The 25,497-nt window shown below is 45.7% G+C and overlaps 1 protein-coding gene and 1 long non-coding RNA gene across 2 annotated transcripts in view; both read right to left on the minus strand.

Annotated features, from left to right (window-relative positions):
• Window positions 1–439: 439 nt before the first annotated feature.
• On the minus strand, window positions 440–5,237 carry LOC144984129 (uncharacterized). The gene is made up of 2 exons (XR_013647796.1): window positions 4,812–5,237; window positions 440–1,815 (listed from the first exon to the last, which is right to left on the minus strand). It is a non-coding gene; the product is annotated as an uncharacterized LOC144984129 (long non-coding RNA).
• Window positions 5,238–7,931: 2,694 nt separating this feature from the next.
• The window catches only part of wdr11 (WD repeat domain 11), a 53,794-nt gene continuing 36,228 nt past the window's right edge, over window positions 7,932–25,497 (minus strand). The window contains exons 15-29 of the mRNA XM_078932484.1: window positions 23,795–23,916; window positions 22,539–22,686; window positions 20,892–20,998; window positions 20,027–20,141; window positions 19,039–19,210; window positions 18,849–18,957; window positions 17,363–17,425; window positions 17,090–17,155; window positions 14,992–15,172; window positions 13,111–13,206; window positions 11,923–12,088; window positions 11,348–11,445; window positions 10,947–11,092; window positions 10,024–10,106; window positions 7,932–9,182 (exon numbers count right to left, since the gene is read on the minus strand). Coding sequence (XP_078788610.1) covers window positions 8,983–9,182; window positions 10,024–10,106; window positions 10,947–11,092; window positions 11,348–11,445; window positions 11,923–12,088; window positions 13,111–13,206; window positions 14,992–15,172; window positions 17,090–17,155; window positions 17,363–17,425; window positions 18,849–18,957; window positions 19,039–19,210; window positions 20,027–20,141; window positions 20,892–20,998; window positions 22,539–22,686; window positions 23,795–23,916 — 1,872 coding nt within the window. The 3' untranslated portion in view covers window positions 7,932–8,982. The remainder of the gene's footprint in view (window positions 9,183–10,023; window positions 10,107–10,946; window positions 11,093–11,347; window positions 11,446–11,922; window positions 12,089–13,110; window positions 13,207–14,991; window positions 15,173–17,089; window positions 17,156–17,362; window positions 17,426–18,848; window positions 18,958–19,038; window positions 19,211–20,026; window positions 20,142–20,891; window positions 20,999–22,538; window positions 22,687–23,794; window positions 23,917–25,497) is intronic.

Raw genomic sequence — 25,497 nt, forward strand, 5'->3', positions numbered from 1 at the left:
CAGAACGCTGTTTGCAGCTGAGTCGACTAAATGAACTTCCAGCCTTCAAATGGCCTCACCAACCTCAGCTTCTCTGAAACACAGAAACCTTGTCCCGTTTCTTCAAAATAAGCAATACTTGATCTGTGCTTTTCTTTAACTGTCAAGAAGTTTACCATTGAATGTTCTCAGTAAAGGAACATGTGGTTACAGAAGAGTAAAACGTCTCGGTGCATTTCTCTAAGAATTTGTTGACCTGCTGGAAATTCTCTTTTTTACGCCTGAGTCGGAGCCTTCTGCCCGTTTGCACACGCCTGAAGAGTTGCAGAGAAGCAAAACCTCCCCAAACGCAGATTAGCAGCGTCAAACTTCCACTGGAGGAGGACAAGAACAAACTCCAAACAATCCAGAGGAGAAGGAGATTTGTTTCAAGTTAAAGTGGACAGAGATGATCTGGAACGATGTTTCCAAGTCTTTATTTTGTTTCTGACACTAAAATTGATGATGAGCAGCTCAAAACCAAAAAATCAATAAGGAATTTCTTTTTCTTTTCAGTGGTCCACAATCTACCCATCCTTCTGATTGTGACTGACATATCGGGCGCTCCTGATGTAACGCGAACACGCAGCGCTCACACCTGAAACTATATTTCCTCCGGCACCACGAAGACTTCCTGTCTGCTTCATTCACTTCCTGTTCATCCACAGGGTTCAGTTTGATGACCATGTCCAGATTCAATCCTTCAAATCTTAATAAAAAAACAACAAAAGGGTCATTTCTGTTAAAATAAATGATTCATGTTTCAGGACTTTAGTGTTAATGAAAATTCAGATTTGTGCGCGTAGGAGACTTAAGAAACCTGCACTTTCAAGCCTTAAATCCTAGGATTTAGATTTATATATTTAGCAAAATGACGAACAAATGAACAAGAAAAGGGTCACAGTGGTACTAGAAGTCAGACGGTTGTTTATCTCAGGCTGCAAACCGCCGTGCTGTCTTACGGGAGTTTGGAAACACTTTCCCATCATTTCTAAACATTTGATGGAGAAAAGGCTGATATAAAAATGCTTAAAAGGGTCTCGAACAGATCCAATAATAACCTGCTGATGCTTCCTGGAGGAGTCATGGAACAGGTATGTGGTGAAGCACATTTATGATAACCCACATGTACACAAATCTGTTCTCCATGAAGATCCAGATAAGAAGCTGGCGCCGCAGAAAAACTGGTATCTCAAGACAGGATGAAGGATTTTTAGAGAAAGAAGGCGTCTGTTGAACACATGGTCAAGCAGATAAGACGGCTCCGCCTCCATCGCGCTCTCCACCTCTTCATCAGCCTCCATCTCCCTGCTGCTGCCTCTGCTCCTCCGGATCTCCAGCCTTGGCCCGCTGCTCCGGCTCTGCTCTCCATGTCAGAGTGATGGAGAGGGGTTATCAGCCCAAACACCTTCTCCCACCTCCTCCTCCCAGAAAAAAAAAGCCTGGGAACAGGAGCCGAGCCAGAGCGACCAGGCTGCCGCTCTGGTTTGAATAAAAACGCGGCTGTTAGTGTGATGGAGAAGGAGCTGTTTTCTCTGTGAACATGTCAGTCGGAGCCCGGCTCCAGCTCTGACATCAGTCAAAGCAGCTGCTGGGAGGCGGCTTTATGGTGATGTATTGTTCTTGCTGGATGTGGCGTTAGTCCACCCAACAGCGGCTTCATGGCACACGCACACACATCTGATGATGGTTACACGCTTCAGACTCGCTCTAACAAATGTTGGGATGGTTGCAGTTCAAGGTCAAACAGGTTTTCCGGAAGATTCTGGTGCTGGATCCGTCTGGAAAACTGACAAACTAGAAAAGCAAAAGAGAAGCATCTTCTATTAATACTTAAACATTTACATCCAGACACCAAAATATACTCGGCTAATCTGCTTGATCTGGGAATTTACTGACAATGAAAACTTCAAAGACCTGAAACTTGAGCGTCTGCAGCTAAAGCAGCCGTTTGTGGGCAGAGCCGGTCGCTGGATGGTGCTTTATTGGCTGCACTGGGCTTTGCATAAAACTAATTCAAACTTGATGACAACCCTCTGTGAGGGGGTGAAAGACGAGCCGTGTGTCTTTATTAGCTGGCCTCTGGGTGACGTTCATTCTCTGCTGCACGCCGTCTCTCTTTAGCCCGCGTACTCGCTAATCAACCCACAGCTTTTTCATTTAAGCGGCCAGGAATTCCCATCTCTGCCTTCAAACGGAGGGTCTCTGTAACGGCTGCAGAGCTGGGAGGCCCCCACGCTGCAGGACGACATTCAGCTAAAACCAAGTCTGTTTGAGCCTCATTAGCATCAAGACAGCAGGATTTCTGTCAAAGTTTGGTCATTTACAGTCAAGTATTTGATCCCTTGTTCATTTTGTAGATTTGTCCATCTCAAAGGAAATTGACAGTCTGTCGTTCTAAAGGTCGAGAAATTGGCCTGAAACATCACGGCTGATGATCAACCAGCAGCTGGAACCACAGTCAGCAAGAAAACCAAGGGGAATACTTTACACAGCAACGGTTTCACATCCTGGAGAGATTGCAAAGTCCTCCAGCTTAAGAAGGCACATGTGCAGCAGACCCACCTGAAGTCTGTCAATGAACTCCTTCGTGATTTAGAGATTGGGAGAAGGAGCTGTGGTCAGATCAGACCAACATGGAGCTCTTTGGCATCAACTCAGCCCGTCGTCTTTGGAGGAAGAGAAATGCTGACTATGACCCCAAGAACACCATCCCCACTGTCAAGCACGGAGGTGCAAGCATTATGGTTTGGGGGTGTTTTTCTGCACTGTGTGGATGGGGGGGTGGGCGGAGCCATGTACCATCAAACCCTGAGAGAGAACCTCCTTTCCTCAACCAGGAGGCTTTAAATGGAGGCTGGATGGGCCTTCCAACAGGAGAATGACCCAAAACAAACAACCAAGGAACGACTGGAGAAGAAGCAGATCAAGGTCTTGGAGCGGTCCATCCAGTCTCTGGACCTCAGTCCTACGGAAAACCTGTAGAGAGCTGAAGCTCAGAGTTTCTAAGCGACAGCCACCAAATCTGAATGATTTAGAAGTCATTTGTGAAGAAGAGAGGAGCAGAAATCCTCCTGATATGTGCAGAAAGCTGCTCACCAACTACAGGAAACATCTGACCTCTGTGCTGCTAATGAGGGTTTACCACTGAGTCTTTCCAGCAAGAGGGATTGAATTCTTATGTCCTTCAATAAAATGTAAATAAATGTATACGAATCCTTCACAGTGGATTTCTTGATTTTCTATTTGTTCCAATGAACCTCTCAGGATGACAGACTTTCACTCTCTTTTCAAGAGGACAAACAAAAAAACTGTTTTTGTCCCATCTGGGTTTGCAAGTTGAACTAACTGGAAGCTCAACAGCCGGCCGCTACCCTTCCCGTCACCACAAGTCATGGTACGTACCGCCCCCGCACGCCACGGCCGGTGGCGCTGGCCGTTAAAGGTCTCAGTAACACCTTGTCACACACACCGTCTTCCTGTTGTCCTCTGGAGCTGCAGGAATGCGTTCAGGTCCCAGAGCTCCAATCAGCTCCACATCAGGTTGAGCCACAGCGTCGGTCTGCCTGCAGCAGCTCTGCAGGCCGATCAGGTTTCTCTGACTGTTGGTCATCAGAGAGCGGCTGGTTCCACTTAGAGAGCCGTTTCATTATTTCAGATTTATCACTGCCGTGTTTTCCTTCCACATGTTCCCAAGTGTAAGTCATAGCATCTAATAATGTACAGGCTAAAAAGCGTTTGAAAGACCTCGGAGTTGGACTCGTTCCCAGGCTGTGGGGATTAGGGTCTCTGGGGGGGGGGGTGGGGGGGGTATGCTGCTGAAGCAGTGACATGGTGCCCAAAAGGATTTAAGGCCAAGTCTCAGAGGAGAGGGGGGGAGCATTAGTGGATATGAACCAAGTCATTGCAGGGCCTGAAGGTCTGGTCCTGCCCCCCCCAGCCTGGCAGAACATCAGGGGGGGGGGGGGGGGGGGGGGGTCATGGATGATTTGCAAATCTCTGCAGATCTCTCAGACTGTGTTCCAAATGATTGTTTAATGTAATCAGGCGGGACATCAGTGAATCTTTGCCCCCATTAGCCACCGAACGATGGGGGGGGGGGCTTCTGTCTTCATCCTCCTGTTCTGCTTCAAGCATTTACGCAAGGGGAGGGGGAGCGTTAACACTTCATAGTGTTAGTTAGTTCATGCATCATTAATCAATAAACAATAAACTTCTAAATGGATTTTTTCATGCATCAGTCAGCTGTTTATTGTTTAATTTCTTTGTTTTCTGTCACTAAACTGAAAGAGTCATAATCATAACACTGGTTTACTTTCTGTGGACGCAGAAACTTTCTGCTATGATTTCTTCAGGCAGACATGAACGTTTTCTGTGTTCAAATGTGTTCAGAGTCTCTGACACTAAATTTATGTTTGGAAAAAAAACTCTGAGTGTTTCCTTGAATCTCAGAGGATCCTCTTTTCTGCTGCCGGACGCTCCACAGCAGGAGCGTGAGGACGGGGTGCAAAAAGGGGAAGGAAGCTGGGATTCCTCCTCCACTTCCATAATAGAATTAAGGAGGTGAACAAAGGGGGCATTAGAGCACCCATGGTGGCATTTGGAGAAGCTCTATCTCCCTCTCCTCCAGGAAAAAGAAAATCTGCCCTTTGTTTCTGGGTTCATGGGCTTTCTTTTACTGCTGCATGTGCACACGCATACAGAGCAGGACACGCACGTCCCTCAGTCTGTGTGTGCACGTGCACGGCTGCCTTCACCTCCAGCAGTTTGACCTTCCTATTAGAGGGGATTACCTCCTTATGGCCTCCATAAACCACTGTCAGCACCAACTTTAAGCAGTTCCTTCCCATCTTTTGGACTTTTGCGGAGCGGGGCGGCGTTTCTGAGGAGGAGGCCCTCCTGGTGCTTATCTCCTGCCCTCGGTGGACAGGAGATCCCCTCCACGGAGCGTGCTGAATGAGGCAGCCGCCACGATGGTTCCCAGATTAGGCAGCACACGGTGGTGCCACTGACAGATCATCTTGGTGATAGGAGGACCATGCAGCTCCTTCCTGCACAAACGCCGGGCGCCATCATGACATTCGCCTGAATTCTGCACAGAGAAATGCGGCTCACAGAAAGAAACGTTTCACTGCTTTCAGATGAATGAAGCTGTTAATGAGGACTTCAGTTTGCTTTTCTTCTCAGCTGCTGGTGAAAAAGTTAGTCCAACTGCTGGTGCTCTACTGCCACCTAGTGGAACATTAACACACTTTAGATTGTGAAGAAAACACTAGATGTTTCAAAAAATGTGAATTCTTAATAAGGTTTATGGAGTTTTCCTCCTTAAATCCAAAGTCCAGATTTGACGTTTGTCTTCAGAACTCTCTGAGGGGGCCTGTCCTCGTGTCTTCAGTGACCCAGCACGCGCCTGTACACGGGGGAGCGGGCCGGCACAGGCCAAGCATGCAGCCCATCACTCCAGAAACACGTCCTGCATGTCAAAGAGGAAACACGCATGACCTGGAACACAAACATGCAACTGCTGGTGCAGGAGAAACGGTGTACCCCAGACTCACCTGTGTGCAGGTGGAGGTGCATGCAGCCGAGATCCTCTCCTGGCTCCACCGTCTGCCCATGAAAGCAGACACCACCATCTGCGCAGCCTCGAACCGCGGCCGGCCCGGCGTCCAGCAGCTCAAAAAGGCCATTTCCTTCATAATCATCCCGTCTGCCCCTGCTCTAATCTCCCAGGGAGGCTTTTCTCTGCTGCAGGGGCATCAGTGGCATATCTGTTACCACATGGCCAATGAAACGTAGAAAAGCACACAGACATAATGTACTTTTATTTATTTATTTATTTTTGGGGGGGGGGGGGGGGGGGGCAGTATGGGCTTCCAAGCCTCCAGGCTGAGAATAAAGAAAGTGGACCCGGCTTAAGCTCGCCTTCTACCTGTGTTTAAGGTTTGCCTGAAAGATTTTCTAAGTCTTCTGTTTCCATCTTTCATCGTTCCAGGTTTTCTTTACAGGATCATAATTTGTCATTGAGCCAAACAAACAGATTCCACTTAGGACCAGACAACAGTTCCTCACATGTTCCTGTGGACACTGCAGCAGGGATTTCCTCACACATGACTCACTTCTGTTTTCAGGTGAACCTGCTGATTTATTTAGGCCGTCAGCTTAGTCCTGCTAATGGTGTAACTAAGAATCACTTGCTGTTTGCTTTCACTCCTGCCCCTGGTTGATCGGTCCCGCAGGGGGCTGCACGCTCCCCCACCCACACAGAAAGGCAGGCCTGACCTCAAGCAGAACCTCTGAAAGCCACAAAAGACTTCCTTCAAAAAAGATGATGCCATTCACCGGCCATCAGCAGGATCTGATAAGCCTTAGTGATTACCAGTTAATGTTCCAAAGATCCTGCCCCCCCCCCACCCCCCCGTGCTCCCCCAGCTCTGTTTAAACGGGAATTAATGTGGGGCTGTGGGTACGTTAGGCCAGGCTCTACTGAACACTGTCACATTCATCCAAAGGGAATCAGATAAAGCTGGGGGGTCAGAATACTTTCAACATAAACATTTCCTCCAACCCCCATGTGGGCCCCCCGCGCCTCCCTGCAGCCAATCAGAGTCCGCGAACTTGAGGTGAGCAGGAGGCTCCGCCAATAGAAGGAGCTGAGCAGGAGGAGGGAGAACACTGTCCGACCAATCAGAGGAGGAGCCTGAAGCAGACATCAGAGGAGCGGGGGCCTCTGGGTGCCTCTGAAGCACAGCGACACCCCAGATGAGGTAATGGATACGGCCCCCATGTGAAGCTCAGGTTGGTGGTGGACCTGAAAGACTGAGGAGAAGATGAGCAGCTCAGTCAGCCGGAAACAGCCCCCCCCCCCCCCCCAAAAGAGAAAAGTCAGAAAAAATGAAATGAATGAAAAGAAAAACAGTCAGTGAGACGTGTTTTCTTTTTACTGAGCTCCTCACTGCAAACCGGACTCTTTAGGTCAGCTTTGGTGAGAAAATCTTTTCTTTCCAGCAGCCATTGCTGCATGTGTGTGTGTGTGTGTGTGTGTGGGTGTGTGTGGGTGTGTGTGTGTGTGTGGGTGTTTGTGTGTGTGTGTGTGGGTGTGTGTGTGTGTGTGTGTGTGTGTGTGTGGGTGTGTGTGTGTGTGAGACAGTCAAAAATGATCCAAAACATCTGGAGCGGGTGCTGAAGGTGGAGGAAGTGATGAACCGAGGGGAACCCGGAGTGAAAAACGACTATCTTCTTGTGAGCATGCTCAGACCGGCCCGTCCTGGACGCTCAGCCCTGAGCGGAACCCAAAGGGGGGCCAGGAGGTGACAGCCAGGAGCAGATGGAGGCCGCTCAGGAAGTGGGTGGAGGTGCAGCAGGAGGCCCCCCCTGCCAGCTTTCTTCTTGGTGCAAAGGCGTCAGGAAGGTTTCCAAAGGAACCAGCAGACCGCATGATGTGGAAAAAGGAGGAGACCTGGATGAAAGTTGATTTGGGAGCTGAGTTTGGTAAGAGTGGCGTCCCGGGGCAGGAACCCACGGCGAGGCCCCGCATACTGATGACGGCCTGTCCATCAGCCCATTCCGGCAGCTCATTGGTAGGCCGGTGCGTTCCAGACGGGTTCTGGTCTCTTTGTGCTCAGGAAAGAGAAGGAACAGAAGACAGCCATGAATAAAGCTGGAGCAGTAAAAGGACTGAAAACGACCAGACCTGGGCAGCTGTTGGCCCCCCGCAGGGGCAGAAAGGGGCTCATTAATCGTGGAAGTGGTTCATGTAGAGACGAATTTCCCCTTAAGGCAGCTTGACAAATGAGTGAACATCGATCTACCTGAGCTGGAGAGGAAAGAGGATCATTCAAAAGAGCCTCTCATGCAAACCTGGAGAGGAACAACGGCGCCCTCTAGTGTCGGAGCACAAAACACCAAAAGCAAACATGACATTGAATTTATTGCCGTCCATATTGAAACATCATTTTCCTTTTGTTACACAGCTTAAAGCCTTAGAGTGACTTTGAAGCAAAAACACAACAGAATCAGACACGTCTACACAACAGAACTTCAGAGAGTAAAAAAGTGGAACAAAACTCAGGTGTTACACGGAAACGCAGGTGAGACCCCGCCCCACCAGGAGGGGGGAGGAAAAAAACAGCAGCAGCATCATCTGCAGGGTCGGGCAGCCTTTTTCTGGTGTTGGTGAAGCACTGGAACAACATCAATTACTCTAAAAGCAGGCTTGGGTTACCATGGTAACACTGGTAATGGCTGTTAAATGGTGAACAGCAGTTCTTGGACACTGAAGGTTGCTGTGAACGGAGTCACCGCGTCGCTCTAGGACAACATTTTACACACCGGAAGCCAAACAAACACGCCGTCGTGCGCGTTTTGAATGTCACACTAATCACTGATGATGTGTTCAGGGACCGCAGGAGGAAGCCGTTTCTGTGGGAAACCGCCGACTTGATCCACATGGAGGCACAACAGAACATCACTGGAACCAGACACAGGAACGACCACCGACCTTCACACGTCACTGGAATGGGTTCACATCTAACAGTCCCACTGAAGCTCCCAGAAGAGGCTGAGGAGAAGCTCAACGATCTCAAAACGGAAGTAAATGTGCAAGTTTACACGCGTGAAAATGTGCAGCAGACTCCACGTTCTGAAGTCTTTTTGGTTCAGAGTGCTCAGATTTCAGACGTGGAGTTGTCTTGGGGAGATTCGCTGTGTTGGAGGAGACCATCTTTTAGGGAGGAGATCTCAGTGCAGCACAAAGGTTAATGACACCGGCTACCATGAAGCAGATCTGAGCAATGATTGAAACTCACAACGAGATATCTAAGGAGAAAAAACAGCACGTTGAAGAGACGTGTGCTGGAAAAGGGACATCAGCTCCCACAGCCACCCACTCCTCAACCCATCTCTGTTTTCAGGGGAGCATGAGGCTCTCCTGGACGCCACCACCACCCAAACCAAAAACCGCCTTCACTCTGTGCCCTCCTCTCCCAGGTCAAACTCCTTGTATTCCAGCGGAACTTCGGTGCCGCCGCCCTCTCCTTGGAACAGCTCCTCCATCAGCTGCACCCCGGCAGAGCCGGCCCGAGACGCCCACAGGGCGGCGCCCTCCCTCAGGCCCAGGGAGCGCAGCAGCCGCGCGTAGTCCACAAACGCAGCCTCGATCAGTTTATGTGCGGCGTGTGGTTAAGGAGGAGCTTCAGAGCAGACGGTCTAGGAAAAGCAGGACATGTGAGACAATTTGTTTTAGACGGAGACCAGCAAGTGCAGCTTCAAAGCTGCATGAGAGCTGCAGCGCATGGACAGGAAGCAGCTGCAGGGGGAGGAAACCCTTCAAACCAAAAGCTTTCCTCCTCTGGTTGCCCTCTCGGCATGCGCTTGGCATCAGGCGTCGCCATTAAGACAGCAACATAATTAAAGCAATTCATTATGTGATTCTAAGAAGCCGCTGGGGAGGACGAGCTGATGGGGATGAAATCATCGCTGTCTGCAAACTCGCCGTTCCCATGGAGACGCCAGGGTCTTCAGAACCGGGGAAGCTGGGTTTTAAATTATAGATTCATTTTCCATATGAACATTTCTTAAAAAGATGCAGATTGTTGTGTGTAGTTTTCTAAATAAAACATTATTATCTGTGTGGACCTTTACCTCCAGACTATCAGAGAAAAACTACAAACAGAGCTCCGCCCCCTTCTCATCTGCTATCAAACCTCCTCTGTAGAGACCAGAGGTGGTCGTTCAGCCGTCTGCTGGGGTCTGGAGACTTTCAGCTTTAGAAATGTCCTCTACAGAGGATTCATTGGATTTTCTTGCATCATCTTAGAAGTTTCTTGCGCTTCACTTTCTGTACAGAAGGTTTGACCCGACAAACAGAAAAAGTGGAGTCTAAAGTTATAGTAAAGTGACTGTAGAGACAACAACAGACGTTTTGGGTGTTTGCCTTTAAATCTTTGGATTTGGCTCCACATTTTCATTAAGACCCACAATCAGTGCAAATCTTTTTCAAAAGGATATTGGAAGAATCGTTGGCCTCCATGACGCCGTACTTCAGACAAGCTTCGATGAAGAGGGCGGCTCGATCGAACTGCCTCATGCTGCCCCAGGGATGGAGAGGAGAGAAACAGAAGCAGGAGGAGGTTAGAGCAACTGCAAGAAACAGGAAACCCTCCAGGGTTTGTGTCTGCGGACCCGAGCCGTCGGCCCGACGCTGGTGAGGGCGTTTCAGAGGCGGAGCTGTCAGAGGAGGGACAGACACGCTTCTGTCAGGGGGGAGGAGAGCACCCTCCTTTAGGAAAACCCTGATACTGCCACCACATTAGAGTCTGAACTTCACACTTTTCCTTTTCAACCGTTCCCATCTTTCTGCTGTTATCCTCCATCAGGTCGTGAAGGTGTAAACCGAGGCCAAGCTCACACTAAAAGACGTTTTTGAACTTGTTCTACTTTGAAAACCGATGATTTTCTGCATCAAAAGACAAAGTAGACCTCCAAAATGATTGCTGACTCATGCTTAACAGCTGCAGCGAACTGAAGTCTGCAGACTCAGCGAGCTAAAGCTCACCTGATCTGCACACCTGCAGGTGATCGGCTCTGCTTTCAGGCACGAAGCGCTCCGGCGTTTACCCACACCTGTCCTGCATTTAGCTGTTAATGGAAGTGGATCAGCAGAACATTTCTGAACTCTTTGTATGGACGTATAAAACTGTAGAGGTGAATAGAGTTTTTTATGACTATTTCCAGAAATATATGGCCAAAAAAAGAAAAGATTACAGACCAAAATGCTCAGTAAAAGCAGAAGTTTACTAGTGAGGGGAACAGAATTTATGAGAGGCCGTCAGCCCAAAGATCCAACAGTTATTCTCTAAGAATGAATTCTAGCTGCAATGCTTCAAACAATATGCAGGGTTTCTGTTGGTGAAATGTCTGTTTCCCACCTGTGGAGCATCTCGCCCACTTTGTAGAAGCAGCCGAGGGAAAGCAGCAGCAGGATGGCTTTGGATTTCTGGTTGAACTGCGGGGAGCACAGCTGTTCTGCCCAGCGCTTCAGCACGTCTGAAGCCTCCGCTGGATTCAGGCGCACCTGGAACGGCACACATCACACACATGCTGTCCATGTGGAGGTTCAACTGGCAGCAGGGATGTAAGAACAAGCGTAAACACCTGTTTTACCAGGCAGACAGACTGTAAAGGCTGGAAAGAATAGAAGAACTAAAATCCTTTCTGCTGTAGTCAGAAAACGCTCACAGATCCACTTGGGAAGGAAGAGCTGGATAAATGATCCAAACATGGCCGAGCCTCCGTGTTGCTGTGGACGGACGCCGTCACGCTGAGTTACCTTAGCGAGCCAGGCGGCTCTGTTCCACTCCCCGTAGGTCTGCAGGTAGCGGCAGGCATCGGCCGCCTTGTCAATCAAACACAGCAGCTGGACTCCCTCTGCGAAACCGGAGAGGAAAACAGTCAAAATCCAGCCTTCACGCTTCTTAACGCATCTCTGAATCCAGACGGTCTCAAGGATTTCAACGTGTTTTACACCGGTCTGTCTGAACGTGCAGCCAATCATACATACGTTTGTCCTTACTTACTTTTCGTTTGTTTATGTCCCCCGTAAATACTCACTAAAACAAGATGAATCTTCATTTTTACAGAAACAAAGACGTTTGGATTCAACAATAACAACGATTAAAAAAAGAAAAAAACCCAAAAGACTTGAAAAGTCTCCGGTTCTTTGGCTAAAATCTGCTTTAGGGTTTTTAGACGACACTTTGGTTTTAACTTATGCTCAAAAAAACGTCCCATATGACAGACTGCAGTAAAATATTTAAATGAGTGAGGAGGCAGAGCTTTTCCTCTAAGGAGGTTCTTGTGAGGCTGCAGACGTCCACACAGCTCTGACTGACACCATCACACTACCTGCTAGCTTTCCATTAGCGATCATGTTGGTGGCCACCAGCTTGATGGTGGACTGCGAGGGTCCCGAGGACGTGATGGTGGTGACCAGGCAGGCCTTGAGCGAGTCGCAGTAGTAGCTGGAGTTGTCTGCGCTGGTCTCCAGCAGTAATTGCACGGCCCTGTCCGTCTAAGAGCCACAACACAGAGACGGTCATGACGGTCATGAAAGGAGAGGAATGATGCCGGCTATCCCGCTCCCCATCAGCGGAGGCTCCGCCTCCCGCTGGGGGTCGCCACAGACTCTGTCTGAGTGCTCACGGCCGCGTTATTACAGCTGTCATTACAGTCAGAATGAGGATGAGGGGGCTAAAGCCCCCGAGAGGGCAGAACGGCTCTGAGCGAAGAGGAGATCCTATATCCATAGGAAGCAAAAGCCTGACTGTCTGTGAAGCAACGTTTAGACATTTAAACAGCAAAAACTCACAACGTGCTTTCGTCTAGTTTCTCATTTAAATATCTAATTACACTTGATATGAGAAAAAATGAACTTACTGGAAACGCTAGGGTAGATGCAACAACCTGCTTTAGGATAATAAATGTTAAATATCTTGAGTCATTCGATCTCAAAAACATCCATTTGATGTTACATAATATTTATAAGCAGAAGTTTCATTTGGGAACTATGGATGGTCTTGTTTCAATAAACAGAGTCGCTTATTACAAGAAAATGTTATCAAGGAAAAATGAGCTTAAATGTGTCATTCTAGTCTTATTGTGAGATGATTATAGTCTAGAAATAGAGATTGTTGAGCTACATGACATATTTGGGATAAAGGTGTAAAAACATACTTACTTTAAAAAGATAAAACTCTTTTTCAGCAACAAACAGTTAGTTCATGATATAATAATTCCAGAGAAATAAACCTAAATAAAAGTGATTTTTGCTCATTTTAAGATTTTGTTTTGAACACGACAATTTGTTGAAAAGAAAATGTCACCAAGACAAAATCTAGATTTTTTCATTCACAGCAAAGCAAAACCTTTTGGTATTGAATATTTGTAACTAGCTTTAAAAAGGCCTTTTTTTCCAGAGTAGAGAGACAGCAAGATCATGAAACCTAAACAATGACTAAATAACTTAAAGACATTTAAACGGAACAGAAGGCGATAATCGTAGCAAGGCGTTTGCTGAAGGGGTGCAGTACCTACCTGACCCAGCAGGAGGAGCTGGTCAGCACATTTCTTGGTGTGTTCGTAGCTGGAACGTTTCACCTCCTGCAGGTGGACCCGATCCAGCTGGAACTTCTGCGGAGGACAAAGCGGAGGGAGCAGCAGGTTAGTTCTCCGGCAAAGCGACCGACAGACGAACCAGGCGGACGCCAGCAGAAAATAACCAGACTCAGGAGGACATTTAATTCAAGGTTTCAAAGACTCAGCAGCTCTGGAGGTCTTCCTCATGTCCTTCCTAGTCAGTGAATGACTTCAAAGCTTTCTCTGTTTATAACAGCAGAGCAGGATGTGGCGTAAGGATTAAAATCCCATCATTGTATAGAAAATGAGTTCTATTTTTCTATCCGCATGCCCTCTTTTCCACCCTGTCCTGATGGACTCTCATCTGTGTTTTCAAATGAGCTCAGCAGCTTTGGACAGGAGTCATGACAGTGGTGCCATCAGGAGGCAAATGCTGCTGAATGCCGGGGCAGTTCTTCAGAAGTGGGCTTCGTGATCACGCCGCGGCTCCTCATTAGCAGCCAGTTCAAGGAGCCCGGCTCCAGAAGCCGACACCAGCGATTGGAGGAAATGCAGCTGAAGATGAGCGAGCAGCGGCTCGCTGACGGCCGTTTGATCGCAGCTGAAATGAGACGTCCAACGAAACAAGACCGTTGTTTGTCGTGGAGTCTGGAGTGACGCACATTCGGACGCACAAACACAACTTCAACGTAAAGAAATCAACCGTCGCCACTCGCTCAGTGGGAAACTTCCCCTGAACCTTCCAGCATTTTCTGCAGAAAAGACACAAACGCTTTCACGCTCTACCGCTGCAAAACATCTCATCCGTGCAAAGATTTCAAACTTTGCTTTTAGACATTTCTGAGATATTTGGAAGTTGTTTTCTTTGCTCTGCACATCTCCAAGCTTTTCTCAAACTCTATTCATCTCATTCTAATAGCTAGGATTTAGAAATGATGAATTATTATTAAAATAAGTCCAAATCCTTTTTTCTCCAAACTCTCGATGATAGAAAAACGTGATTTAAGACAAAAAAGGATCACTGTGGTTTTTGGTTCAATTTTAAGGATGACCTTTTAAACTTACATAAATTCTGTCAAGATAGACTGACATTCATTAGTTTAGAAGAAAAATGCAGATTTATTATCTAAGAAGAAGTGATTGTTTTTAAATTGTATGAGGATTTATTAAGACGGACCACATGTTGTTCTAAAATGATTCATTTTCACTTTTTACAGTAGATTTTTGTCACTGGAATCAAAACAAAGTTTAATTATGTCCATAAAAACTTTAAAAATTCAAACTTTGTGGTTAGAAGTAGCAAAAAATACTTGATAATGGAAAGTTTGAAGTCATTCTTTCTTAAAGCTTTTCTCATTTTGAGTGCTTATCTAAACTCTGATATCTTAAACCATCTGTAGTTCGGTAAATGTACTCTCTCTCTGTGTGGACAGATACCTGGATTTCAGTGACCTCTTTATGCAGTGTTAGCGTTTCTAAACTCTAAAGAACATGTTTTTGGATAATCAATGTTCAGACATGAGTCTGAGTTTGGAATAGGTTCCGTTTGTACATCGAGGGACAAACATTGACTTATGGAATACCATGAGTGTGTTCAGGTGAAGGCTGGACTGCGTCTCGTGAGGAACAGAAGTGAAAAATGGTTTTGCCCTCCAAGCTCTGAAAGCCTCAGCTGTTTTCCTGCACGACGCCATCAGTGAGGCTGGGCTGATGCTGAAACCGTAAAGCTGGGGCTACAGGGAACACTTATGTTGGGATTAGCATCAGTCTTCATGTTCAATGCTGCCTAAAAAGGAGAGCAAATGGAAAAAAATCTCCCCTTTTGGAGTTTGAACTGACCTGGAAATAAGAGCTCTCACATAAGACATCATAGCAGATGTCCAGATGGTGTTGGAGCGGCGGCTGAGCTCCGTCGCCGCCGTCCGCAGACGACACACTCAGCTGGCGAGCCTGTGCGAAGGACTGGAGGTAGTGAGACGCCACCGTCCAGAAGTGAAGGTCGGACTCGTCCCCGAAGAGCCTGCAGATGACCACAACGATCCATCAGAGGGTTGACAGCGGAGGTCGTCCCTCTCTGGAGGAATGAGCCTCAGAAATGACCAGCGTTCGTTCATCGCACAGACCACGCCGCCATCTTTCAGTAAACCGTCTCCCTTCTACTTTTCTTTGAGGCTTTACGTCCCTCAGACTCCTGTAATGGAGGCTGTTGCCAGGTTACCACGCCTCATTAATAAAGGTTCAGACGATGATCATGACCTCCTCATCATCAGTAGCTTTATTTGAGCCTTTAAAAAGGATTGTTTCATTCCTGCTGCAGCTGATTGTTGCAGGTTTGTCGTGTGAGAGATCAGAGCTGCCGACATCCGCTCTCCTGCTAGGAATTTTCTAGGACAAGGCAATCCCTCCCAACCGTTACCGCCAGCTTTCCTATTTATTATTCTGGCAGACGGTTAGGAAGTTTAAAAACCCACAACATCAGCCTTCCATCTGTTGGAGAAACAGGGACAAAGTGTTCAGATGAGCAGCAGAAAACAGCAGGACTTCGCCGTCATGTGACCCGGCTCCAAACGGGGAGGCAGGTCTTTCCATGTGACGGAAGCTTCAGCAAGCAGAGATGGAGTTCCAACATTTAAAACACAACCAGTAAGCAATAGATATTTGTAAGCAGGACGGACAGATGACGTCATTAACTCCGCCCATCTAAAAGTGTTTTTTTTTGCATTTGGTCCTTCCTGATCTGAGTCAGAACAACATTGTATTTGAATCCATGGATCCTTTTCCAAAAACTCCTTGAACCCTCTCTGGGGCCATGGGGTTGCTGGAGCCTATCCTAGCTAGACCCCCGAGCAGGTCCCCAGTCCATCTCAGGACCACACCCTCTTTAGGGACAATTTCAAACCATTCATGAAGCTATGAAGGATGTGTTTGGACTGTGGGAGGAACCCAGAGAAAACCTGGGAGGGACGACACCACCAAGCAGCCCCCCCTCACAATCTACCTGACCCAAAGGGAGGCTTTTACCCCCACAAAAGCAGATTTATCATATTATTATACTGAAGCTTTAATCAGAATGAATAATAGAGACTTTGTAAAAAAAAGAGCAAATGTTTTGTTCCTACATTTTTTTAACCGTTTTTTTTCTTTGTTTCTGTTTCTTTATTGAATCCACAGCATAAATGCCGACGCCATGCAGGGATGGCAGGAATCCCTTTAGACAAAACCATCTTTACACGTAGCAGCACCAGACTGCAGAAACGGTCTCACCCCGGAGGCAGGTTCTCTGAACAAGATGATGTCTAATACCAAAAATCCTTCTTTGAGGGAAAAAATGTGATCACCAAGACACATTTTCTCAAACTAAGCTTGTTTTGCTCCAAGACCAAACACGAACAAGGGCCTTCTTACTTTCTTCAATTCAGGCTGTGCCCAAATTCCCGCTCTAACCCTTAACTACTAAATAACTAGATAGTGCAGCAGTATGTAGTGCCCTGGATTTTAAAAGGAATACAGACTCCACGCTCACTACTTATTTCTTTTAAACGGCGGGTATGAAGTCACAGATTTCACAAAGTTAAATGTAATTAATATGAGCGTTTTGGGATAATTATTTATGAGTCCACTGTCTTCCAAGGACAAAAACGTTGATGGTTTATTAAAAAAATACATTTTTTTGGCAAAAATTGTTCAGACACAATGCATTGTGGTCCATATTCTCAGATCTAGCGAGCATCAATGCACGCTGGTTTTTCGCAGAGACTTCTGGGAAATTTCTAGGGCCCTGGATCTGGGAATTGTAGATTCAGACAGAACTAGAACACGGAGAACACACTATAGAGTGCACTGTGTGGGGGCTAGGGTGGGAAATCGGACACCGCCACAGTTCGGCAGCATCAGCGGCGGTGGCGGCGGCAGCAACAGCAGCGGCGCTGTGACTCACCGGGACACCAGCAGGCAGCGCTGCAGCAGAGTCAGCTCCGGGTCCTGCAGCACACTCTTGGTATCACTGGGGAGCCAATCACAGACAGACAGACAAACAGAACCAATTATTCTCCTCAAACACAGCAGGTCCACTGTGGCTCTTTTCCAACCGTCTGCACACAGACCGCACAGTCTTCTGTTTAAACAGCAGGAATCTAACAGGTACATCTGTGCTGAATGTCAAGAGATCTTGATCTAAAGTTTGTAGTTTAAGCAAAGAGTAATAACTTACTTAGATAAGGAGTTAAGCTGCTCCTGGATCAGGCCTTTTATCTCCACCTTTTCACTGTAGTCTCTGAAACAGATGAGTGAATCGTTTCTTTCATGTCTTCATTTCTTCAAGTATGATCCAACAAGCTGAAAGCCTGCAGTGTGTCAGGCCGTCTATCTGGCGTGGATGCAGAGGTCAGGTAAAGAATGTGGCTAATAAAGCTGCAGCCGTCTGCCATTTATTAGAGCAAAAACCTCCTTTAGGTTTCATGTTGACATGTTCATGAATGCTGGATGGTTAGCAGACGCTCTGGTTGTGTGTTAAATGACAAAAACACAGATGCCTGGAAACCTGTTCTCCTCTGTAACGTATTTGTCATTCCAATGTATTTCAAAAAGAACTTTAACTGAGGTTATAGTGACCGAGGTTCAGCATCAAAGAGTGAAACTGCTGCAGATAATTATGTGGTTATTTTATAATGAGCTGCTTCACATTTGAGCTTAGAGTGAATGATAACTTCTTTCTGAATAGTTAATGAAACATTTAAGTTTAGATCAAAAGCCTCAGAGCTTTGTTTCTGCCCTTTCCTGGATTGTTCTTTTTCCATACAATGGTTTCAAACGGCGGCCTATGGCTCCGCTTTGTGGCTCTCTGGTTAAAATAGCATGTTTTTAATTTAAAATCTAACTTTAAAATAAAGAGTAAGCAAGTCAAACGTTACTTAACTCCTACATAAAACAGTTGAAAACACAGAATGTGTCACAAGTTGAACTAAAACATGCGACAGATTTTTGAGCACAGTGTCCGTCAGAAAATCAGTTTGAGGTTTAAGTAAACATAACTGGAATGAAGACATCAGATTAAGAAGCAGATTTTCAAGTTTTGAACACATTTAAGGATTTTAAGTGTGCCTCAAAAAACACAATAATTTTGCTTTTGATTTCATTTTGTTAGATTTACAAATTTCTGGCTGAGATGTCCCACAATTTGGTTAAATAAATAGTTTATTTATGTATTTCTCTTTCATTTCTGTTAACGTCAAACTACCAAAACTACTACTACTGCCGCATTGAGATGATCCTATGTGGCATAGGGTGTATTTTATTTTGAAAGAACTTGTATTGAAAGTTAAGAAAAATTTCATATTTAGATAAAAAAAAGTCTGTTTTCTCTTTATTTATTTTCATGGCATTTATATTTAACATAATAGTGATAACAGCATATAAAAAAAGTGTCATTTTTAAAGGCTGAAATCAGACTTTGTGGTTGTTGTCAGTGAGAAATGGACCTGAATGCCTCTTTAGGTGTTGGAGGTTGCAGACCCCTGGTTTAAGTTTAAATTAGAATTAAACAACTCATAAAAGAAAATGACTTTCCCAAAAAAGAAAAGAAATATTCCGGTTATATATAAAATGATAAATCATATTTTTTTAGTCCACAAATCTCATTGTGCTCGTCTTGTTGTGAGTTTTTCTGAGCTGCAGACATCTTCCAGATGGACCCTTACACCTGCGTGATGTCCATCGTAAAGGTTCCTGACCACGGCTGCAGCAGCAGGAAGGCCTTGAGGGTGAGAGCAGCTCGGGGCAGCAGCAGGTAGGGGCACCACACCGGATCTGTGCACAGTCACAGCAGACGTGTGGTCACGCGTGACGGTAAAAACCCTCCCGTCCCGCCCCGCCCCGCCCTGAGCTCACCGGTCAGGTCCTGCTCGTCCATGCGGTAGCTGGCAGACTTCATGGCCATCTCCAACACTCGGACGCAGCCGTCGTCTGACGCCAGAACAACCTTGTCTGAGGTGCACCAGTCAATGTCCAGGATGCGGTAGTTGACGTTGCGGCCGATGCGCATGCTGCTGACCATTTGCACCTGCCAAAGTCGGGAGTTGGATGAATGAAATAAACTATTTCAAATAAAAAAATCAAATGAAAATACCACATGATATTTCTAGTTGTGTTATGCGTTTGGACAAAGGAAAACCGTTGATAAAAGTTCAGGCAAAAGCAGAGACATCCAACAGCATTGGAGGGAAACCCAAACCGTCCTAGACTCCCCCCTCTGAATCAGGACATTCTCCTTCTGTACAGAGACAGGTTGCTATCAGCAGAGCACAGAAGCATTTGGGAAATTTCACACTAATTCCTCCTCAAAACGTCCGCTCTCCTCCGTCTGCCCCGCTCCGTCCTGGTTCCTAGACACTCGCTCATTTCCTGCTTCGGCTTCTTCCATCTGTTCTCAGGCTTAAACGAATCGGGGACTGAACAGTTTCCAGACAGTCTTGATTCAGAGGAACGATTTCCCTCCACCCTCTGCTCACCGAATCATCCCAGCGCCCACACTAATCCAGAAACGAATCTTTGGCCCTCATTGTGTTTTCCCCCTCACGTTTTATAGGGAGATATCTTTTATTCCTCATCCTAATGGAGGCTAACTGATGCCAGGAGAGAGCCGCTCCTAGACGTAAGCTGCATAGCAACACCTGAAAGGACGGCTAAAAGCAGGAGGACAATGACAGAGCAGCTGATTACAGGACTATCAGGACATTAGTCTGACATTTTTGTGTTCCTGACTGTCATGGAAACGACATGAGTGTGTGACCGGAGTGCCACGCCCTGCAGCTCCCCTCTACATCCACAGACTCCCTACATAGAGGTCATCAGTGAGGTGTTGTCAGTAAAGTCTCACCTCTTTGGTGTCCCAAACTTCGGCTCCGTCTGTGTACATGACCAGCAGCTTTTGGTTGCCTTTCCCCGGGGCGAAGCGGATCTTCTTCACCCAGCCACGATGTGTCGGTATGCCCCTAAAAACACGTCAGCAACACTTCTGGAATGATCGAGACCGCTAACTACTTCAACAATCATTCTAAAGACTTTGAAAAAAGGTTTTGACACCTGAAAATAATACACTCACCGTTTTAATTTGTACTTTTTGTGAATCTGAGACTAAATGTTTAGGCTTGGCAGTAAGAAAGACACCCGACGAAGCGTCCTAGTCAGAAACGCATGGACGACACAGAGGCGTGAACCGCCCGTTGATGGTCAAATGTCATGTCCATCATGGAGACATTTGAGGGACAGAGATCTTTTCTACTGTCTTATAACGTCTGTAAATTAGGTTGAACGTTTCTGTTGTTCCTGTAACCAACAGATTCGGCCAAAGCAGCAATGTGGAACACTCACTTTTATTGGACACCCTACAGCCAATCAGAACCGAGTATCCCGGACCATGGGATAAGCTCCTCTTTGTAGATCCTAGCTAAAGGATCACTGCAGTTTGGTATAAATGAAGACTGCTGCTCTGAATGAGGCTGCATGTTGGGAGCGATTCACTGAGGAACAATGAGTCCAGCACATTACTAGCAATAGTAAAGAGAGATTACTGTGCTGTGAGGTGCAGCACCGCTCGTCTCCTATATATAACTGATGTGGGAGTTATATTCAAGGCATCATGATAAAAACACACATTCTACATTAAGAATGGTGCTGAATAAGAGAAAAAGGCACAATAAGTGATTAATATCGGGCTTTGCAGCATAAAATAACAGAGTTACCTGGACAAGCGCGCTTTAAGATCCCAGAAGTTAAGATTGCCGTCCACATCTCCAAGCACCAGCGTATCACCTTTCCAAGCAATGCAGGTAATACTACCCATACTGCCCTGCAACACAGGAAGTGTAGGCGCGAATGAGAACAGGAACGTTTGTTGGAGAATGCAGAAAAAAAAAGAGAAGTTTTGTATGAAGTGATATTCTTTCACACTGCACTCGGGAGAGTGGACCACGCAACCCGAAAATGTCATAGTTATGACAAAAGAGGGCAGAAAAAGGATCATTAAGGTTATTGTGACTGAATGTTTCATTTCAGTCATTTTTGGAGCCGATTTTAATCTATTCGCGAATTGTTTTTTTTTTAGAAGCCTTTATATTCCACTCCCAACTTTGAACCCAGAAAAGGTTGCAGTTCCTTAAATGACCACAGGAGGGTGGTTTCAGAAAGGAGCACAATCCCACTGATTCCCAAGTTAAATGAAAATATCCAACTTTACACAGAAAAAAACAAATATAAGTATAGTCTGTTAATTAAACTGTTTTATTTTTGGTTTAGTAAATATTACTCATTTTCTAAAGCACACGTTTGTAAACGTTTGATTGACAGATGGGGGAAGAATCCACTAAAATCTCTTGACTTGGTTCTGCCTAAACGTCTGCTTTGCTGTAAAAGTTTATGGACTTTATTTCTTAGGATGTTTTCAGGAAATGTCATTGAGGTGGGCGGAGTTAACTCGAGACATTATGGCTGTTCCACTGATCTTTGCCCTCCTGAATCCTCAGCTTAGCATCAGAGATAATGGTTGTAGCCATAAGTGTTTTGACACGAGCTAGAAACAAAACGTACTTCTCAGAGGCTCTCTGGGCTGCCGTCGCCGCTATAAACCGAGAACCTTCCTGACTTGCATTCTAATTTCTGATCTCCAAGACCTACAGTGGAAAGTCTGTGATTATCCTCCATTAAACTAGAAAAAGATGTCCTGGAAACGATGCATTTGTGCTCACATATCACGTCCTTGATGAAGCTGGTTGTGAAAACTTTGTAATTCAAAAGCCACTCTTATCGCTCTGCAATAAACTGCCCTCCTCTGTGGAATTGATGTTTTGGCATCAATAAAAACAAGACGGCGGGGTGAATTGCTTTTGGCAGCTGAGTGGTAAAACAAGAACACCATCTGGCTGTAAGCGCTGGGCTATTCCACTAGACAGAACGCTGATGTGGGCCATTCAAATCCCAGCTCACTCACAGAATGGAACTTCTCAGATTTGACCAGAATTCTTGGATATGTGATCTTTTGTGCATCTTGAAAGTTAAACATTAGGGAGATGCTGAGCTTTAGGACAGATTTAAATCCATTATGGAGAGAAAGTATCTCAAAACATGAGCCCCCCAGTAGAAACCAGAGGGTTCTTCACTACATGATGGAATATGTTAGACATAGTCGGACCAAATCAGCTATTTGAAAGCCATAAATGTTTAGGGCAGCAACGCTTTGGAGGACTGACTTCTGATACTTAAGTGCTGCTTTCTTTTCCTTCAGCTTATATATTCCTCAAAGTTTTCGTTAACGGCACCAAAGAGCAACGCGAAGAGAAGAAAGTATCGATACAGGGATGTCGAATGAAAGCAGGCCGTTCAGGGCCACTCACGTCAGGGGGGATCCGGGCCCCGTCCTTCACCGTGTTGCCCTCCACAGTGATGTGGTAGACCTGCCCGTCCGTGTCGGTGAACACAAAGTGCTCCCGGGCCGAGATGGCCTGGCTCGTCTCAGACTTGCTCTCGGCGTCTTGCAGGAGACTGTGAGGGTCGTTGGAAGGAAAACCCGTTTCAGGTCAGAACTCACCACGGATTCAATTATTGATCATTAACGAAGATCAATAATGATCAGACGGGGTTACAGAGAAATGTATAAACATTCGAATGGATTACATAAGCCAGAAAATCAATGAACATAAATAATTGATATTAACTGTGATTACCTAAAACACAGACAGTCTGAACGTTTGAACTGCATCAACACAAGATGTCATTCAACACAGTAAATCTTAAAGGATCTTGTTGAGTCATTTGATCTTAAAAAACATTATATTTTAACAATATCTCAAATGAAACAAGTTTATTTTTTCACTTTACGTCATTGTTTTAAGCAGAAATTCATTTGTGAATAGTCTCGTTTAAATAAAGAGACTAGTTTGAAAAACAGAAACATTTACATATATAATTTTTATTCTATATTTTTTAATTTAGCCTTAAGATAATTATGGTCTTAAAATAAGGACAGTTGGACTGTTGTAGCTCTTAAAATAGGATACATTTGGGGAAAAACTGCTTCAATCAACTTTTTTTTTGGTCAAAACATACTTTTTTTAAGACATAATTATTCCAGTTGCTTTGATTCCAGTCTTTATAAGTAAATTGAAGATTTACTTAATTTACAATACAACTTAACTTATGAAAACTTGACTCATCCTAATAGTTCCATAGGGAAATTCTTTCACTTGTAACAAGGAAAAATCATTATGTATTCAATATTTTTAACAAATTTACTGGAAAACAAAAGTAACCAGCGCGCCCGTTTACTCCCAAAATATTTGAACAAGTGTACATTGGATCCATGCCTGGTTTGTCTAAATAAACTCCAGCCGTCATGGTTTGGTGGGGGACTGTTCTGCTGTAAAAGCCCACGCTTGCTAGCTATTTATGCTGAAAAACTAAGTTGGTGTCAGCAAAGACGGAGTGTGACGTCTGCATTTCCTCCACTAAAGGGCGACACTGATTGTTTCTCTTTACAGGAGCTGTTGAGAAATGAGCGTCATACGTCACATTCCTGTCATCACTATTCAAGAAAAATCAAGAAACAAAAGAGACAATGCCCAACAGTCAAAAGGTGTTGAGAAATTCTCACCTGATGACGGAGGATTCCACGTTACTTTGCTCAGCATCGGACACCGTCTGCCGAGCCATGGCCTCCCGCGCCGCCATTTGCTTTTTCTTCAGGCTTTTCAGGTTGTGAGACGGGGACCACTCCTGATAAACCACAAGCAGAAACAAAAGCTATTTGACCAACATATCAGGAGAGTATTGAAGACATGAGCAGACGCGGAGTCACGTCGGCGCTGGTCGCATGACCCCGGGCTGCAATCAGGAGGAAAATGAGAAGCAGCAGTTTGTGAGGGTCTTTTACTGCTGTTTTTATTTGCCTTATGAAAGATTTTACAGTCGGCAAACGCCATCGCTCACGCTGACTTTTCTAACCTGCAGCCACAGAAATCTTTACGACGGGGGAGGGCGGAGGGGGGGTCCCAAAAACATGGCTACTGCAAGCACAGACTGCTATAGCAAGAGGAGCGTCAAAACGTTTCCTGACAGGAAATAAGGTAACTAGATCAAAAGTAAAGAGCGTGTCTTTAATCATCTTTGCTCCACACAGGTGGAGGAATATTTTCAGACATGCTAGTTTTGCAGAGAAATCCCAGTTGGATGTGAGAACTCTCTGTATCTGCGGGTTTGACAGACACCCCCGGGCTCAATTATTAGCTAAATGGCAGAGCCACGACATTTCCATTTCCTACAGATCTCAGATATTTTCAGGGTGCAGGATGAAGAAATGATCTCCCCTCAGGCAAACTGATATGAACTAGTGGCCTGGCCTCCAGGGACTCTGCAGAGGGAAATATGCCAACATCTTAAACGATGCATTTCTTCAGGTGTCCATCAACGGCACAGAAGAAGCTGAACTGTGATTCACAGGATGAGCTTTCCTGACGTAAAGAAGGAGTTTTTAGATGAAAGTTTAAAGCCTTTTCCCCTTTTAATAAAAGCTACACACTATACATCACATTCAGGCCGCCCCAGAGTTCATCCATAAACATGAGCAGCACAGTAAATGTTCGATATGGTTCTCAGACATAAAGGAACACAAAGCAACATTTGTTTCTCAGAATCAGCAGTTTTCCTCGAGTGTCCACAGCTGCCACGGCGGTCTTCCCAGTGACAGCACATGTTTGATGCACACAAGAACATGCAATCTTTTTTTTCTTCTGAAACTCTTTGGAAAAACAACCTCTGGCAATCTGAGTCGCTTGTCAATCAGTCAGAGAGGAAACTGACAGGAGAGCAAGAGACGAGGAAAAGAGAAAGAGAACCGTGACGAAGATGAACGGAAAACCACAGAGATTTACAAACATTCATGATGACATTCTCTTCATTTGAAACAGTTTATCCATTTTAGAGAACAAAGACTGCCCTTTATAGCAACAAAGGAAATTAAAGCCGCAAGCGGCGTTGTATGGCCCGCAGACGCAACCCGCCTTCCACGCCCAACTCTACGCACCACCGCCCTCACCGCCCTCACCGCCCTCACTGCCCACTTTTGATGAAGGCTAGTCAAAACTGCATATGCTAATTATGCTAACTATGCTAGCTATGCTAATGTGGCTAAAAGTGCTAGCATTGCGATCAGCATCATTAACTGACTCAGAATAACACATTACCTAAAATGCTAATTATGCTAACTATGCAAGCTATGCTAATGTGGCTAAAAGTGCTAGCATAGCGATCATCATAATCAACTGACTCAGAAAAACACATTACCTAAAATGCTAATTA

The sequence above is a fragment of the Oryzias latipes genome, chromosome 15 (assembly GCF_053564925.1).
Source record: "Oryzias latipes strain Hd-rR chromosome 15, Olatipes_Hd-rR_3.1".
NCBI classification, from domain to species: Eukaryota; Metazoa; Chordata; class Actinopteri; order Beloniformes; family Adrianichthyidae; genus Oryzias; species Oryzias latipes.